The sequence below is a fragment of the Engystomops pustulosus genome, chromosome 11 (assembly GCF_040894005.1).
Source record: "Engystomops pustulosus chromosome 11, aEngPut4.maternal, whole genome shotgun sequence".
Lineage (NCBI taxonomy): Eukaryota > Metazoa > Chordata > Amphibia > Anura > Leptodactylidae > Engystomops > Engystomops pustulosus.
In genome coordinates, this window is record NC_092421.1 from 77,724,225 (window position 1) to 77,743,065 (window position 18,841).

The following is an 18,841-nucleotide window of genomic DNA, read 5'->3' on the forward strand; positions in this document are numbered from 1 at the left end:
CATGATGCAGTCCACGGTGAAAGCCAAAATACACAACTCATCTTTCCCACCATCTGCTATTGGGTGGGGGGGGGGGGGGGAGTTGAGAGTCCATCACTCATGGATGGCTGATACCATCTAGGTTTATGGGTTTCTCCAATATTTTGTGTGTTTAGACCATGAATAGGGGATTGATGGATGTTTTGCCAGGACTGTGATACTATGTATAGTTCCATGTTGTAGTGGTCCAGCTCACTGCATACTGTATGACCCCTGCCACACCATTGATGGAGTGGTCTATGGCCATGTTCACATCTGCGTAACAGGTTCTTTAGAAGCCTTCATCATAAAATCTGCAAAATTCCCCCAAATAAATCATGTATACAAGCCTTTTTTTTGTCTGGAAAAATTGCGGCCACTACAGAAACCCAACAGAGCCCATTATAGTCAATAGGATCCATCACAATCTATTTGTGTCTAGAATATCAGGACCCTGTCCCCATTTGGGGTTTCAATTTTTCTTATCCAATAATAGAACAAAAAAAAGTAATCTTAAAGTTTGTGTAAACTGATCCTAAACAAGTCTGACATATACATTGTAACCATCATCAATGAAACAAAGCTTTTAGTTCTTGAGGTTGTGATTGACTCTTAGGGGGGTCGTGGACCTTCTTGATGGAAGAGGACACAGGACACATATTCACTCCTCATAATTTATCATGTTTATTACCATTAGAGTAAATTCCTATAACTCCTCTGGTTTCTGGGTGTCGGTGGTACAGGAAGTTATTTCACCACTAGTTCTTCCCGGTTTATTCGAGTTGATCTACGAGGAAGTGATTTCAATCTCGTATCTCGATCTACACCCTCCATTATCAGTCCGCTACTGTTGCTAAATGCACCTTGATACACAGTGACTTGGATACGAGCGATTGGCTAAGGATTCATTTACAATAAATTATTTATTGTTCTCTCAATGTGGGACAATATTCAAGACTTGGAACGAGAGTCACGAAACGTTCCAAAATATATCAGATGTAAAACGGAAAGTATCGTTACGTGTATATCCTAAAGGCCATGTTCACCTTATAACCAGATCTGATTACTGCTTATAAATCATCTGTGGACAGCTTGGCATCTCCATGGTAACAGACTACAAACAAACGCTCTGTAGTCGGAGCCTGCCGTTTTAGGTCCTGGTGTCCTACCCAAATGTAGGACTGTTCCGTTACATAGGTGCTAGTGATGGGAAGGGGATGAGCAGAACCACTGCTGGGCTCTGAACACAACCGAATGGTAGAAACTATAGAAACCATGGAATCTAAAGCAAATGTTTAAAACCTCAGTTTCCTCTAAAAATCAGAGACATTTGTCACTGGTTTAGAGGCCGCACAGAAGATCCCAAGGCCAAAAGGTTTAACACATATTTTGAGACAGAAACCGGAAAACCTAAATTTCCTCCTGTGACTATAACTGGGATGAGATTTCTTTTTCTGGAGGATTTGAGGTTTGGATCCTCCCGCAGTGCCGTATTTTTTTTATCCTTTTATAGTAAAGCGGTAAAAATACACCGACACGTGGGGGCTACAAAGGTGGTGGAGACTGTAATAGACCATTAGTGTCTGCAACACAGAGAGGGAGTTATAGCGCATCTCACTGGTCTCATGGTCGTGGTCATAGAAGGAGGGGGGGTTTATTTAGGTTTTGTTTTTTACAATCCCTTTTGATAAGTTTTTATACCTTCACAACTCTAGGTTCACCTTCTGTTGCTCCAGATATGACATTGCTCAAAGCTCTAACGTCCTACAGAGGAAATACTACTACTGCTATAAGGAACGGCTGGCGGTTACAAGATGTTAGGAAATCTAACATCAAAATCCATCATGAGAAACCAGGGGAACTTGCATTATTTTTCGGACTATAAGGCGCACCCTTAATAAATGCCTGCTAAAACGTGTAGATTCATATATAAGGCGCATCGGGTTATAAGGCTGAATGACCAGCAGGTGGCAGACCTGTGCACAGTACAAGGCAGCTGTTGTCTGTAAGTGCGGTTCATATATATAAGGCGCACTGGACTATAAGGCGCACCTTTGATTTCTGAGAAAACCAAAGGATTTTTTGTGCGCCTTATAGTCTGAAGAATACGGTACTCATAAATGTGCAGGACATGTGATGTGGACATGTGACCAATGGCCATCTCCTGTCCTGCTTCTCCTCCGCAGGGACTAAATCAGTGGACATATTAAAGGGCCAGTAGCATATTAAACCCTTAAAGACACAGACCTTTTTTCGTTTCCATTTTACACTCCCAACTTTTTTTTATTTTTCCGTGTACAGAGCAGTGTGTGGGCTTGTTTTTTGTTGGTATGTAATATTCCAGGCCGTGTACTAGGAGGCAGGAATAAAATTCCAAATGCGGTTTCACTGACGTGTGAAAAACTCACTTCAATTTTCTTTTGGGATCCATTATTACGACTTTCATTAAGCATTCCGAATGACACCTCTCCTTATTCCTTGGATCAGTACGATCGCGGAGATACCAAATTTATATCGGTTTTATTTGTTTTGTGGAAATGTTTTGTGGGAAAAATGTTATAAATTTTCCTTCAATTCTTCAAAATGGCAAAAAAAAGTTGTAGTGCTTTAACCCTAGGTTGTCTGACTGATACTACCATATACTGCAGTATAGATGTTTATGGTGTTTTTGCACAAGATCTGTTACAGTGTGCCATTGGCACATGGTAACACATCTATATAAAGACCCCAGGCTGTCATGCCAACAGATCGTTGATCCCCCATGATGACACCCAGTCTGAATGAAGAGGGCTCAGTCTGTGAACCCTTTTCATGCACCGTTTGCGGAACCAAGAGGTTCCTGTACGTGCTGGTGGGGCAAGGAGTTAAGTCTTCATTGAAGTATAAGTCCACAACATTTTTCTGCTAAGGTAAGCTAAATTTACATATTAAAGTGTGTGACATCAAATGACCATGGACCAGTGTTTATCTACAGGAAGTAAACAATGAAGCTTCCTATAGCATGACAGCAAGCAGAGATCTTGAAAAGGGAAGAATTGAGACAAAGTATATTGGAAAATGAAATAATTTTTCATTACGCAAATATTATTATTAATGTGCGTAAAGTTGACATCCCCTTCAATTACTGGAATACCCCTTTAAATATATATAAAGGTGCCTATGCATGGAACAAAAGCTGTCCCATGTAGTTGACAGCAGATATTGGGGGACAGATCAGGCTGGTTGGATTTCACCATACCCAATTCTTTCAAAATAGATATCTGTACAACATAGTAACTTTTTGTTTGCAAAAATCCTGAATCAGGTATTTAAGCCTTGGTCCTGGAACACCTCCAACATACAAGCAACGGCCCCTTTTCTGGGTGGGCTGTATGGGATGAGACAAACTTGCCAATATTATTCATAAAAAATTCAGGACATTCTCAGTAAATTCACAAATATAACTAGTTGTTTCTGGACACTGGAGCCTAAAAGGGGCCCATAAGGGACCTGTACTATAAACTGGCGGTCTCCAACCACCGGGCCATGGTCCATGAGCAGGCCGTGGAACAACCGATCACGGCAATTCGCCTGCAATTTTTTGCACACAATTTTTTTCTTCCCAATGGCCATGGTAAGAGGGTTCCCGGCCCCATTAAAAACATTTTTTTGGGTGCAGAAGGTCCCCAGATACAAAAGGTTGGGGAACATGGCTATAAATAATATGTGTAGTTGCGGGCCTGGTACAGATTTTGTATTGGGGCCCCGCTGCTTCCGGTTACACCAGGTGTATGCGGCCAATGACTACAGCCGAAGGGTTAGTGACTCCATCGTGGATTCACCTTTAGAGTAACATTGTGTGAACCAGTCCTTACCATTCACCGTCGTTTGAATCGTATCCAGCGTTTTATTTGCCTGCACCTCCACGCTCCCTTTAATCTTTCCCCCGAGAACTGGACCAATCGCTGTACAGGACACAAAACACAAAGTCAGATAGAGAAGTCATTGACTACTTCCGGATCATCAGTAAATGGGAGTTTCTTCTGTTTTTAGGTCTATTATCTCTCATGTTGGGAAAGTCACAATCTTCCACCTCTGAATAGCAAATATGACAAGGTACAACCTCTATAAAAGGCCTACGAGGGGGTATAATGGTATAATGGGGGCATTGTGCCCCTGTTGGGAGGCCCTGGGTAGAAACCCAAGGTAATATAGAGCTTGTAGGTTCTTGGTACGTTGGGTGGGGCAGCCATGGGTGGTTCTCTGATTTATGCAAAAAACATAATAATATATTCAAAGACCTCATACAGATAAAAAGTTATCGTAGTTGTAGTAGGAGTGAGCGCGAGGAGAGCAGAGCGAGTGAGCGAGCGCGAGGAGAGCAGAGCGAGTGAGCGAGCGCGAGGAGAGCAGAGCGAGTGAGCGAGCGCGAGGAGAGCAGAGCGAGTGAGCGAGCGCGAGGAGAGCAGAGCGAGTGAGCGAGCGCGAGGAGAGCAGAGCGAGCGCGAGGACTGGGATTAGTGATAAGTAGTAGTAAGTAGTAAGCAGTAATATTGGACTCACCAAGAATGCTGCTGTTGGCCAGGGCAATGGGTACGTGACTTGCATTGATAATGATGTCAACATCCTGAAAGACAAAAAAGTAAAGAAAAATTGCATTTATCCAAGATCTTTATATAAATCTCTGTGCCCTAAATCACCAATGATGAAGTGCATCGCCCTCCACCATTAGACACCCCCAATACTACATTTACATTGACTTGGACCCATCTACTCAAAGCCTGTAATGTCTCAATGACAAGGCCAGGGAGCCCGAGAGGTGAGGTTTCTGTTTGGCGAGGTCCTGTCACTGTGGAGTTGTCCTCATCATCCCTTGCAGGGGTTTCTTGGGCCTAACAGATAAAGTTCTCTACCAAGAAGAATCAGTTGCCTTCACATTGGGTTGTCTTGAGCTTGAGTAGATGGGACCATTCTTGTGACCACCAGAGGATCCTCTAGTATTTTGGTGGACCAGTCCATCACTATTGGTCCTACAAAATCAGGTTGAATAGGAACCAAAGTGTCCAAAAAAGGCAGGACTTGTAGGGATTGCTATGAGCACGCCATGGTGGTCTGGGTTGGCCTACAAACGTTGAGAGGAAGGTCTCAGCTGTCCCATAGCTCCCCCCAGGCCATAGGCTCCTCCATACAGAAGCCACGTTGCTTCCCTGAGGACATATTGTGTATTCGAGTATTTGTACAATTACGTCAATAGTTTTGCCCAGTATCTACGACACATCGGTGTTTGCTTTGTTGCTGTATTATCAGGTCATTGCCTTTCGTTTCCAATCCCCTATAAATCTTTACAACCTACTCCACCATTGTGCGGGTAAGTGGCCATAAAGCCTTCCCTCAGGGCCTTATGTAATCCTTCCATTGACTCAGCAGATGGTGGAGCTCAATACAGGATGTTCTCCAGACCAGTGATGTGTAAGCACAGCCTAGGGAGCCGGCTCTGGGGTATGCTGGGAGTTGTAGTGTCTGTGCAGTGGCGCTGGGTACTGCACCTGGGGCACGGTGTTGATGTAGGTCTTCAGGTTGTTCATCGTATCATTCAAGGACTGGAAACTGCTGTTGACGGACTGAGTTATTTTGCTGTTGCTATAAAAGGCGCAGATGTCCCCGGCCCTGAGGAGGAGAGAAGACGCACAAATCAGACATTTCCAGGTGAAAGCTTCTTCTAAAACTTACAGGGGTGTTACAGTTGTATCAAATAAAGTTTATTTTTTATTTTCTAGGTTACATCCAGCGACCAGACGGAAAGGGCTGTGGAGTGGCTCAATGCAGAGAGCTAAGAGCACAGCAGTGTGAGGACACACTTCCCCAGGGCACTTGGAGGAGATACAATGCTGGAATATAAATCCGTATTTCAGTCCTTCTGCCACTAACAACACACAAAAAAGTATTTCCCAGGAGAGCTGTGTAATCAGACCATTGTATAGATTTTTAGTAGCAGCAGGACTGTGAAATACATATTTATATTCCAGGATTGTAGCTTCTTCTGAGGTAGTTCTCACACTGCTGTGCTCTTAGCCCTCTGCACCTATTGTAAGGTATGATTACACATCTCTCCAGGGAGAATACCAAACACTGTCTGCAGAGAGCTAAGAGCACAGCAGTGTGAGGACACACCCCAGTGCACTTGGAGAAGCTACCATCATGGAATACAAATCCAAAATTCCAGTCCTGCTGCCACTAACGTTGTACACCAAGGTCTGATAACACATCTCTCCAGTGACTGGCCCAGCAGTGTGAGGACACAATCCAGTGCACATGGAGAAGCTGGAAAACCTGGGATATAAATCCATATGTCACAGTCCTGTTGCTACAGCATACACAGATTTGATTACACATCTCTATCAGGACAATACCAAACCCTGTCTGCAGTGATCATAGAGAACAGCAGTGTGAGGACACCACCCAATACACCTGTAGAAACTATCTGAAATATAAATCTGTATTTCACAGTTCTTCTGCTACTAACATACCCAAAGGTATAATCACACAGCTCTCTAGGGAGACTACCTAACACTGTGCAGAGATTATAGAGCACAGCAGTGTGAGGACACACCCCCAGGACACTTGGTGAAGCTACAATCCTGGAATATAAATCAATTTTCCACACTGTCCACATACTCATACCCACACAATTAATTATCAGAGTGTACCAGGCAGTCTCCATACTCACAGAATGATGAGGGTGATGACGAGCAGGAAGAAGTACTGGAACCTCCTCCGGCAGGTTATGTGCTTTGTCTGTTTCTGATACATTTTTCCTCCACAATTCCCGCAGCAGCGACAGCAAGCGAAAAATAATCCGACCAGCGTCAGCAAGATAATGAAGAGCGCGCCGATGGCCAGCGCCACCAGGTAGCCCACCTCATACATCAGAACCTAGAGGGGAGTCCTGCATTAGTATGAGGGTCTACAGGAGAAGATACATTGTAGGCTGATGATGAATATATCTGGTTGTGGCTACAAACGGGATACAAGACAGTAAACCTTCCATTGCAGGAGGGTCCGGAATGAGGGTGTCCTTAGACCAGCATCAGTAAGTTATTCCTAAGCACCATTATTCATTAGATGGACTGATGAATAATACCTTGGCCGGGCAAAGCCACAATATAAAACTAAAAGTAACCGAATCATAAAAAATTACTTTTAATCGAAATATATTAAAAAATGTTTATCCATAATGTAAATCTGGCCAAGAGGTAGACAATTTAAACTGCATGGCCATTTAACCTGCAGAAGTGAAATGCAAGTGTATGTACTTAGCAAATACGCCTAAAAGCCTCAGGTATATCTAGAATATAATGGTTCAGTCTTACCAGGATTCAGACGTTTCTAGGCTTAATTCAGGTGGGTGTAAGGGGCACACGGAACATTCTGTCCCTAGGTACACCCCTTTTAACTCCCGCCCTTACAAGGGCAGTCCACAGCTGTCCTTGTCAGCAATCACGCATGCCCCCTGTTGGCGTCACCTTCCCTGACGCGTTTCGTCTCCCGACTCCTCAGAGGGATGGTTAGTGAAAAAGCATTAAGTGGCATGCAAAGAGAGTGAAGTACCCTGTGCGTCAAACTTCACAAGTATATATAAAAGAGCCGCATATCTCCTGTCCTAGTGATGGACCCGGAGATCTCGTGTGCGGGCTAGCCGTATGTGTCGCCCGTGTGCCCCTTACACCCACCTGAATTAAGCCTAGAAACGTCTGAACCATTATATTCTAGATATACCTGAGGCTTTTAGGCGTATTTGCTAAGTACATACACTTGCATTTCACTTCTGAGGGTTAAATGGCCATGCAGTTTAAACTGTCTACCTCTTGGCCAGATTTACATTATGGATAAACATTTTTTAATATATTTCGATTAAAGTTATTTTTTATGATTCTAATCCCTCCTGTGTATCCCCACATGCTTATTTCTGATGTAAAATTGGAGGTTACCAAGTTACAAATATTTTTTGCTATTGCTGTTAAAAGTAACCGAATGAAAATATAACAATGGAATCAGGATATGCACTTTCTATTTTCTTTCACTTTCTATGCCCATCCCATTGTTTAGGACTATTTCTTGTGTGGGGTCAGTGGGGCTCCCCCGATTATACCCATTTACTCTCTAGACACAGGTGCTTGTTGTGCCGGTCATGCCGTGTTCTTACAGTAGAGTGAAGGGACATGGCTAGACGCCGATCTGGGCAGCGATTTATGACTCGCACGCCCTCTCTTATCCGACAAAACGAGTCAGAGGCTGTAAATATAAGAAAGTCAACACCAGAGAACAATACAAAGCAAAGAGCTACAAAACGAAACTAGTCAGTGAAAGTTTTCCTGCATCCGGGCCTCCGGGAATACTCCATCACCCTGCAGGCCCTCTGGACAGTTCAGGCTTTGTCAGCCATGGAGGAGGTTTAGTAAAATTGGTGCAAGATTTGACTTTACACCGTGACCCCCACCACTACCTCTTCCCTACAGACTCCCTCTATCCACTTGGGTTTCTCCGAAATATCCTGCAAAGAAGTCACAGAAATTTCCCCCTTCTACTGCCAAGAACTGGGAGACAATGGAGGGAGGGAGTCTGTATCTGTGCATTGTGATTGGTTCATATGACAATAACATTTTAGTTAGGTAGTTTCATAAATTTTCCCCCATTGGTGCATGCCGGGGCAGCAGACTTTACCGCATTGCAATTTTGGAGTTGAAATGCAGTACCAGGCGCAGCCAATGCGCAGGTGGGGCGCTGTTTTTGTAATCCCAATTTCAGGGGTTTAGGTTTCAGACGGTAAAACTCCATCAAATAAAACCAGGCCCCACCCACCTACCAATAGCTCCACCCACCTGACTATCTGGAAGCTAATATGTTAACTAGTCTCTCTACTGTCAGGTGGGAGGTCCTGTGCGGGAATACAAGTTGATCAAGGAATTGGATTTTGGGAAGGTGGCGAGACTTCCCCCTTTAAGTCTGTATTGATAGAGCAGGTTGGTATTTTATAACAGAACCAGCGCCGCTGCGGTCCATAGGCTGCTGTCCCCAGGATACTTTGCTCTTTGCACCTGATGAGGGTCATTGTTAGAGATGCAGCAGGGGAAGCCGACCTCATCCGGTGACCAACAATGGATCCCGGGGCAGAAGCTGCCGATTTCCTCTTCCCCGTGTGTCAGGACATTGTATGGGGCCCTCGCTGTGTGGGAAGCCCCGGGTGCAGCTGGGGAGGAGGAAGCGTCTAGGTCATTCCTATAGGACTGATGGGATGTGCAATGATATAGACCACCTCAAGGCTCTCTGGTTCTGCGTGTCTCTCACTGGTCCTTTGTGTGTTATATTCAGTCCACGCTGTGATAATACAATATGTGGGTGTGTGATAGGACAACTTTCTCTAATAAAGCACAGCAGCAGTGTAAAGCATGGGGGTCACTAAGATAAATGCCATTTGTGGGCTGTAAATGTTGATAATATTTCCATAGAAAAGCTCCTCAATAGAGAGGACTGGACCAGAATGTTGCGGGCAAAGTCGCCAATTACATTCCACAAGGGATAGCGCCCACAATCAGTGCCAGCACGGGGGGGGGTTAACGAGTGAACCCATTCTGAAAGCTGCCAGTGGCATTTACAGGGTTAACACTCATGATCGGATTTGGGTCCCGGTACATGAACCCGCCGGACCAGTCCCCCTGGGTCTGCTCATTACTAGTCCTCAATATCAAATTTTCCCAATGTTGTGATAGTTATAATATCCTGATGACTACAGGACATTTCCATTGTCACTTACTTCTTTATAATCAATATTTGCAAAATCTCCCGTCCTCAGCACCTTGGAGAGAAACGCTGCAAAAAAAAAAAGTGAAAGAATTAAGTTAGGAGCAGAGGGGGGTGACATATTTTATCGCTATTTACATTTACATTTTGTCCCCAGTTTCAGATCCATAGCACTGCACATCCATGTCCAACATCTGTAAAGGAGACCTGTGTGTGCTGTTATCAGGAGGACTACGAAATATGGATTTATGTTGCAGGATTAGCGGCCTCTGCATGCTCTGGGGGCGTGTCCTCACACTGCTGTGTTCTTTGCTCTCAGCACTCAACTGTTCCCCAACAACTGCTCTCTGGGTGACTGCTACATTATTCAACCAGAAGCCTGTTACAGAGAAGAGGGAAGGGGAGGGGCAGTATGGAAGCCCACCACAGAAAGTTAAAGGGGTTGTCTAGGCATGGCAGTGGTCAGATGGGAGCACAGAGTCAGGTGGTGACACGAGCACCACTCAGGTGGTGGAGGAGGAAAGATTTTAATTGATTTATGGCCCCCTCTCCCAGGTCTGATATACATTGTTTATTAAAGCCTGGACAGCCCCTTTAAGAGCACAGTGATGTGAAGAATATAAATCCATATTTCACAGTCCTGCTACCACTAATAGCAAACACTGATTGATTATAAGGTTTGATTACACTTAAAATTGGGGCTACTACATGGATGACCAGTTTCCTTTAAGAGCCAAACAGCCCATGCATTTTCAACCTATGGCGAGCAATGGCCACTTCTCCAATACACTCGATTAGAAATCTCTTGTCATCATTTTGTGACTGCAGCTCCTATGTGGACCATAAAATGAACTCTGAAGTGTGGATCTGTGGACAGTAGTCTTCATGCATCCCCTATATCTTACTTAAGGTACATTGTCTAGCTCAGCAAGAAGTAGGGGACAAATGGAAAGTGAGTAGGAGGACCAGACTGCAGCAGAGTGTTTGTTTGTAGTCTGTTGCCATGAAGATGTATCATTCTGCAAGGAACTGTAAACACAAAGCAGTTGTTGATTTCCCCACAACAATATTTATAACTATTTGTAACAAGGTTTGTTCTTTTTGAATTCCTGGGTCCCGCCCTGCCCCCTGGGGTCAGGTATCCCCAGCCGCTGGATTCATGGTCCTGTGCGGTGAACCTCTGGACTTCACATTCTTGAGTGTAAATGATTTATTCGTTGCGCTCTATAAACCACAGCCCGGAGTAGATCCTAGCACTGGCTGACTCCTCAGCGTAGGAGGAGGAAAAACCTTAGAAGTAGAAATTCAGGTTTATAATTACAAGTAGAGAGAGATCCTGAGGTTAGTGCCCCACAGCTAGAAACCTAGAAGAGCAGATCCTGCCAGAGGGGGTTAGTGTGCTTGGTTTACAATCCTTCATCCTGGTGGTAGATTAAGGTTGCTTTCATGAATACCATCATAAAGGTCCTGGCAGGGCGATTGCTCATGGACAGAGATCACATGACCCAATCTATGGCCATTTTATGCATAGGGATGTTTGGCTGATGAGGTAAAAGACAAGAGGCTTCACTTGAAGATAAGTGGTGAACCCCTTTAAATGGTAACCTGTCATATTTGGGGATCTATTCATTAAGACGACCCCTTTAAAAAAAGCACAATATTTATGGAGATCAAGAATACAACTCCCGCTTCTAACTAGAGCCTTGGACTTAGGCTCCTTGGACCTTCCTGATGTCTTGGTTCCTATAAGAACAGACATTATAAATGGTGACAAGACTCGGTGGCTGTGTGAACACGTCCATGGGGCTCATGACTCCGGTGTATAGCCGCTTTGTTGTAGTGTTTGCCTTCTGAAAAGGCTTATCTGTCCATCTTATCTGAAACCGTCACCATGTAAATAGCCATTTCTCACTCTGCTCTCATTATAGCGACAGCCACAACCGGCAGAGAACACATGAAGCTCTGTAATATGTGCCGAGAAGAAAAGAACATGTTCCTCCCTTCCAGAACACCACATTTTCCTGACCAAGATCCGCAACGTAACAGTTTAAGAATCTATAGGGCCAAAATTAATGTCACAACTAAAAAGTAGGAGATATTTTTTAAGATAGACCATCAATATCCTAAGCCGGGATACATGCACCTCATTATAGGGGCACATATCCTGCTGCAGGACCTCTGCAAAAGTGCTCAAACCTCAACGCCCTCCCCCCCCCCAAAATCTCTTAACATCAGACGCTGCATACTATACAGGATGAAGCGTTATGTCTTTGGCCATTTTTAATGTAGGACATAGGTAGAAGGGAAAGAAGCTTGTGGTAAATAATTCTAATACTTTCCATATGATACCGGAGTAGGTAGATAATAGCACCCAGAGCCGTTTACTTTTAAGGTGCATGAAAGTCACCTGCAAACTTTGCATAAGTAAGTGGACCAGGCGTGCACATGAGTAACAACACGACTCGTGACTATTATAGGACTAGTATTCTCCATTGTTTAGCAGTTTTTCCCTCTTCAGATGTCTCAGAGCTGGCGGCTGGAGACTGGCTGCTGAGAGGTCTCCCATACACCATATCACAAGGGTCATATGGGGCATAATACAGCAGTAGTCAGCTGTACTGAACGGAATAAAGCACCTGGGGTTAGACTGCAGCTCACAGAAGTATCAAGCGACTCAAGTCTGATGCAGGATTGATAAAAGCTGCAGATGGAAAAGGAAAACAGCCAGGTATGCGGAGAAGGAAGCACTTGCCTATAATAGATATAAAGTTTCTCGGATTTATTTATGCAGTTTGTTAAAAAAGTTCGTGCCATATAAAATCCATGTTGGTCTATGATAGTAATAGAGGTGCGAGTGGTAAATTTTTATTCTCGGGCAGTCAAAGCACATAGCAGTATAGCCAGTGTCTAGTATGTAATAGTGTCACCCCCGCCCAACCCGTATGTAGCCTATAAAAAAATGTTATGTCATTTTATATACATGCTACGTACTAATACAGTATACATACACGTTACATAACATTAAACAAGTAAGCAGGAAGCAAGACTTTTACTAGTAACAACATCACTCGTTGTGTCTTTTGTAAAGTATGTAACTGTATCTATACTGTATGTAACAATTTGCCTGGGCACCGTGTACAAAAGACTTTTCCCTCAAAGTTGCATTTTATTGTATTGTATTGAGTCAATGATTGATCCAGGGGCAGAGGCGTAACTTAAGGGGGTGCAGAGGTTGTGGTCGCACCAGGGCCCAAGAGGTTTAGGGGGCCCTTATGGTGTCACTTTCCCATATGAGAAGACTATTACTATAAACCATACATTATAGTCGGGCGCCTGGCACAGACTTTGCACTGGAGCCCATCAGCTTCTAGTTACGCCAGTGCCCAGGGGTTATAAAGACATGGGGGCCCTTGGGCAATGGTCTTTATGATCAGTAGCAGGATGCATCTACAAGAGGAGACAGATGGGACTTGGTATAGAGCATAGAAGAGGAGGGAGGTTAAGACCCCTCAGATTTGGGGGTACAGTGTGGTGTAGTGCTGTCACAAAGGCTTTGTCTAATTTTCCGGTCTCACTTTCCATTGAAGAAAACTGTACACATTGACCGCTCTGCAATGGCAGATTCCAGTAGACGGCAAATGACACTCACGCCCCTTTAAGATGAAATCTAGCAGCACCTTTTGGAGTTTATTGTGCTGCACATAAATGTCCTTATTGTGATATTTGCATGACACACAAGGACGGCAAGAAAATATGGAAATACGGGATGGAAATCTGACACAAATGTGAAGAGCTCTGGACGTGAAGGAAGTAAACACATTTTATTAAAACCGCAGAAGTGGCTTCGCAACTAGAGACGAAACTTACAGTGCAAGGCGAGGGCTATTAAAGGGATAGGGGTGTCTGCAACTATACTAACACGCAGGGGAAATGGGGGGCTGGGGTCACTTATTGGGGACCTGATCAGTGCACAGGTGCTCAGCGGTCCAGGCTGAGAAGCTGGAGAGTTATTAGTAACAGGATGTGTCTACTATAGTTACCACAGGAGGTGTCCCTGCCCTAGAGGCGTCTCATCCAAAATACACAAGGATGAGGAACGCTCCAAAATCTGTAAGCAGATGATGTGTAAGGAGCGCATTCCCAGGGAAATATCTGTATACTAATCCACTGGATCATCACACAGAACCAATCACTGCTTAGACATTACACATCTCATGTTAGTTAGTTTCTACTCCTATAGAACAAGTCCTTATACTTTTCTATGACCTTTTGAGAATCCAGGATCTAACAAGTGCTAGAAAGGTAACATTTAAAAATAAACTGACAACAGGGCGTTACCAGTTGCAGGGGGTGTGTTCCTGAGCACTTACACGGTCAGTGCTGATTGGACTGTATAAGACACCTCTTTGACTAGACGAACAACTGGAAGGGAAGGTTTAGAGATTGTTCTGGCGTTTTTGTTTTCAATACCCACGTGATGAAGGCTTCTGCCAGAAGCCGAAACGCATTGGGGGTCATTTACTAAGGGCCCAATTCGCTTTTTTTCAATCGTGTTTCCCGAATTTTTCTGATTTGTGCCAAATTGCACACGATCGGAGTTTGGTGCTTCAGTGCCGGCATGCATGCGACGGAAATCGGGGGCGTGGCCGTTGGGAAAAAAAAAAAAAAAAAAAGTAAGTGTTGCTTGACACGCACTTACCTGCACCAAGAAATAGAAGGTGAACTCCAGCGGACTTCAGCGCAGCAGCAACACCTAGTGGACATCGGGTGCACAGACCTTAGTGAATCCCGGCAGACCTGAATCAGCGTTGGAGAACCCGCCGCTGGATCGCGACTGGACCAGGTAAGTAAATGTGCCCCATTGTCCCTTATCTGCATATGTATTGAAAATAAAATATGTTTGACCTGAATTTGCGCTTCCTGGTCTGGAGCCTTCCGTTACTTGCAACATTACCTCTTTGACAAGGGAAATGGTAACACCCAATTGTCAAATGAAAAAAAATTCTAGAGGAATAACAGAGGATCAGTACAAGACAGATTTCTAAGAACTGTTATTATATGGTCTCCGTGAGTATTTACCTAAAACAGACACGTCGAGAACCAACACAGCCAAGAATTTAGACATAGACCTCTCATTCACAGCTGAATGGGCACCTGGACGTTCTTGGATCAGAACTTCTAACATGTCTTTGCTTTTGTAAATTATTCCGTATTTAAAAAATAAATAAATTGGACCCCTATTCTTATTATAGTTTCAATACCAATCACAGCCACTAAACACTGCATGGCGCTGTGCTTGGTAGGAAGTGATCTCCTCTGATTGCTGCAGTCTCTTCACGTGTCCCCCCACACTAATGTCATTGAATGGAACCAGTGGTGTCAACATTAATGAAACTTAAACATTTCTGAATAATCCCCACCCCCACCCCTCAAAAAAAAATTTGCTCCTGAACTTACCAGGTGGGAAGGCATTCCTCTGCACCAGATCCAGGTATGAATGGACCATGCTGCTAAAGACTTGCATCGGTCCAGTTTGGGGGGCCGCTGCTGGACTGTATGTTGGGTTTGTCAGGTTCCCGTACTCCATTTTTGTATTTTTTAGAGGTAGTTGAAAATTTAAAAAAAAAAATCCTATTTAAAGACAGACCCCCTATGTAAGGAGAACTGCCAGTGTTCTACAGAAACTTCAGAGTCACCAAACCCGTTTTGTTGTTTAGAGACGGCCTTGCTCCGAGGTCACGCACAGTCTCTCCCAATTGCAGCAAAATCTATTGTGCCCCAGCAAATTCCTCAGCAAACAAATCCCCTCTTCCAGGCAGAAGTTTCCCATAACAAGCCATTAAAAAAAAAAAAAAAAAAAAATGTAAAGTTTCAGAAAAAAAAATTTTGGCAAAAAAAAATATGAAAAAAAAAAAAGATCCTAAAGAGAAAGTCCTAGAAGTTGCGTGAAGTTTCCAGATCCTCCGTGCAGGTGGGGTCTCCTCCTTCAGAATACAAGGATTTCCTGCAAAAGGAAAAAAAAAAAAAAAGTTAAAAAAAAAAAAACAACTAAGAAAAACAGACCAGGGATAGAAGTGCTCGCCCCCTATGTTATCTGCAGAATGGAGACACTTGGAGAATTTGGAAGATGAATTTATTTTATCACCACCCTCCCCCCCCCCCCCCCAGGACATTCCACGCTCCGGCCCAGGGGTCTGATAGGACAATTAGTGGAGACTCAGCACAAGCTCATTTGCATTTTCTGGCCTCTTTATGGAGGAGTCACTGGACATTCCTCTAGTATCAGGCACCTGGGGGGCACAGGAGATAACAGGGTGGTCCTAGGGGTGAGGCTGCATTTCTTACAGTCAGGGGATTTATATACATTGGATTTATGTAACGTTTTTGCAGCCCATTTGTTAATTTTCCGTTACATATGTTACCATCTGCCCTTCGCTCGTCTCCCTTTATTATCCGCACTTTGTCTCTGCTTTAGAAACTGCATCAAAAAACTCTTTTTGCCAACTTTTAGTGCGGCAGAACACAACTGCGGTTGTGCAGCGATGGGGTGCGTTACCAGAGCTTCTCCGTGTTGCAGCTTTAGTGTAGAGCAGCGGATAACACTGGTGGCCACATTACTGACAGATGCCCAGGAATTATGCTGAGCAGGTACTGGCAGAACTCCTGGACCTTTGTGATCCCCACTGATCCGAAGCATTAGGTCAGTATTAAAGAGGTGTGAAATCCCTTTAAGGATATGCTCAGTTTTTATGTAGGTGAACTAGAGAAAGGCTCTGTGCCAGGCAGGCGGCTTTTAGGAACCGAGCTACATCAGCACTGACCCGGGTCCTGCACAGTATGTATATATAACAACAATCCGGTGTTACCAGAACTGACCGCAGGACCCAGAAATACTCCTACATGTAACAGGAGATAGGGCCGCCCCTTTAACATGCAGAACATGGCCCCTTAGAAATGCTTTTCAGGTAAACGCTTTGCTCAAGTTCCCCTTTTAAGTTTTAACATAGTTTTGTAGTACGATAGTGACCCCCATATTAACCCTTTCATGACCATAAGTCATCAGTCCATATTTCACAGATCTGTTCTCCGCTTTAAAGTTTCTTCAATAGGAAGTAAAAGTGAAAAAACCTTCAACAAAATCAGTTAAAAATATGTAACGTGCACTCCGACACCCTTCCCCAGATACAGATACAGAGGGTGCATGTACTTCTACAGGCTGTCAGCTCTGTCCATTCTGCCTTTAGCTGACAGGCTGGAGGAGGGGCTTTTCAAAAAGGATTTATCTTCTAAGAACCTCCCCTTTAATATAAGCACCAGGAATGTATTTCTAGGTGCCACAGAACAGGAGATATCCACAATTAAAGTTACAGTCTGTATATAAAAATCACACCTCTGACTGCAATTTTAACATTTCCATGTCTGTGGCACCTAGAAACACAATCCTGGTGTAATAGCAAAGGGGAGATTCTCAGCTTTAAAAGGAGACCAGAACTGTTTCTAAGTGTCCAAGTTCAGATAATCTATCCTTTTGAAGCCAGTCACTGCCTTTACATTTATATATGTGATACCTGTACAGTGTATTGTAATTTAGACACTTAACCGTATGGAAGTCATGAAACTTCATTGTAGCCAAAACAAACCTTCCACGTGTGCTCCTTTTATGATATTCCATGTGTTAAACTTGTCGCCTCTATCTGCATATTTAAATTAGAGATAGAAGCTTGGCTGTGGGAGGACTCGTTTCCAGTACTTGAGTCTATGGACAGGTAGATGTCACCCACAGACAGGGGTGCGACTTGGTGCAGAGGTTGCGGTCACACCAGGGCCCGAGAGGTTTAGGGGACCCTTATGGTGTCACTTTCCCATATGAGGAGACTAGTACTATAAACCATACATTATAGTTGGGGGGCCCGGCACAGACTTTGCACTGGGGCCCATCAGCTTCTAGTTACACCACTGCCCACAGATAGAAACTTCCTATATAATGGACTGTACCACAGATGCCATGGGGGAGATTTAGAAAACTCCGGTGTATGATAAAATCACCTACTATTCCAGCGCCATCAGGTTCACCAAGAGGCTGAGGCCCCCTGATGTATACGGCAAAGCAGCCGAGCAGCGTATAATTCTATGACCGGTCATACTTGGCACAGAAATATTCCGTGGCAGCCGCTTTGATAACCCTCCAAGATCTCTTGGATAATAATCACAATTGCTTGTGGTTTGTTAGTAATTGTGATTATTTAAAGGGCCTCTGCGCCAGTTTTTGGACATAGAAGCAGTGGTAAATGTCCCCTGTGTGTCTACATAGCGAGTAAGAAACTCCGACCACAACTACTAATAATAATAACCAGACGGGTTCTGGTCACACAGTTATAAACAAGGATCCCGCGCCTCAGCCTCCCCGACTATATACTTATTGTGTGGAATACATAAGTGGCCAAAATAATCACAGTACAAACCCTACTCGTCTTCCACACACACACACACACACGGCTCTGTCTCCGGCTCTTCATTTAATACTATGTTGAGGCAACATTTCATTACAGTAGAAGAAGAGTTTCAGGTTTGAGGTAAAGATTCCGCACACATTTCTTCCATCACAGTAAGCAAACCGACAAACAAGATTCTGTTTCCTCCTCTTAAGGACAACTTCAGCCCCATCTCCATGCCCCAAGCACATGCCGGAGAAGACAATGGGAACGCAGCCGCCTCCACACACCGAGGATTGTGCATTCCTGCGGGGCCATGATGTAGTACGATTGTATCTATCGCAACTTCCTTGGTGACCTCATGGCGTCTCACACCTTCCATATCACTTTCACACCTGGTGTAATCAGAAATTATCTGGAAATGGGCGCGCCTGTGCAGCACCTACATTATAACCCATTACTAAACTTAAAGGGGAAATCCATCTTATAAAAAGGTGTTGTCCCACAAAGGTAACTTCTCCGCGATAAGTTACATTGTACATGCAACTCATGCAGATTTATCCACTGAGGCTATGCTGAGCAACATCTTTGGACTTAAGGACACACATCTTATG

At 44.1% G+C, this 18,841-nt stretch overlaps 1 protein-coding gene across 3 annotated transcripts in view; it reads right to left on the bottom strand.

Moving 5' to 3' along the window:
- Positions 1 to 18,841, bottom strand: part of LOC140105673 (prominin-1-A-like) — a 57,811-nt gene that overhangs the window by 15,569 nt on the left and 23,401 nt on the right. For all 3 annotated transcript variants that reach the window (XM_072129678.1, XM_072129677.1, XM_072129676.1), the window contains exons 2-7: positions 15,253 to 15,799; positions 9,809 to 9,864; positions 6,725 to 6,930; positions 5,544 to 5,664; positions 4,561 to 4,624; positions 3,873 to 3,962 (exon numbers count right to left, since the gene is read on the bottom strand). In XM_072129678.1, the coding sequence (XP_071985779.1) occupies positions 3,873 to 3,962; positions 4,561 to 4,624; positions 5,544 to 5,664; positions 6,725 to 6,930; positions 9,809 to 9,864; positions 15,253 to 15,382 (667 nt within the window). In that variant the 5' untranslated portion in view covers positions 15,383 to 15,799. The remainder of the gene's footprint in view (positions 1 to 3,872; positions 3,963 to 4,560; positions 4,625 to 5,543; positions 5,665 to 6,724; positions 6,931 to 9,808; positions 9,865 to 15,252; positions 15,800 to 18,841) is intronic.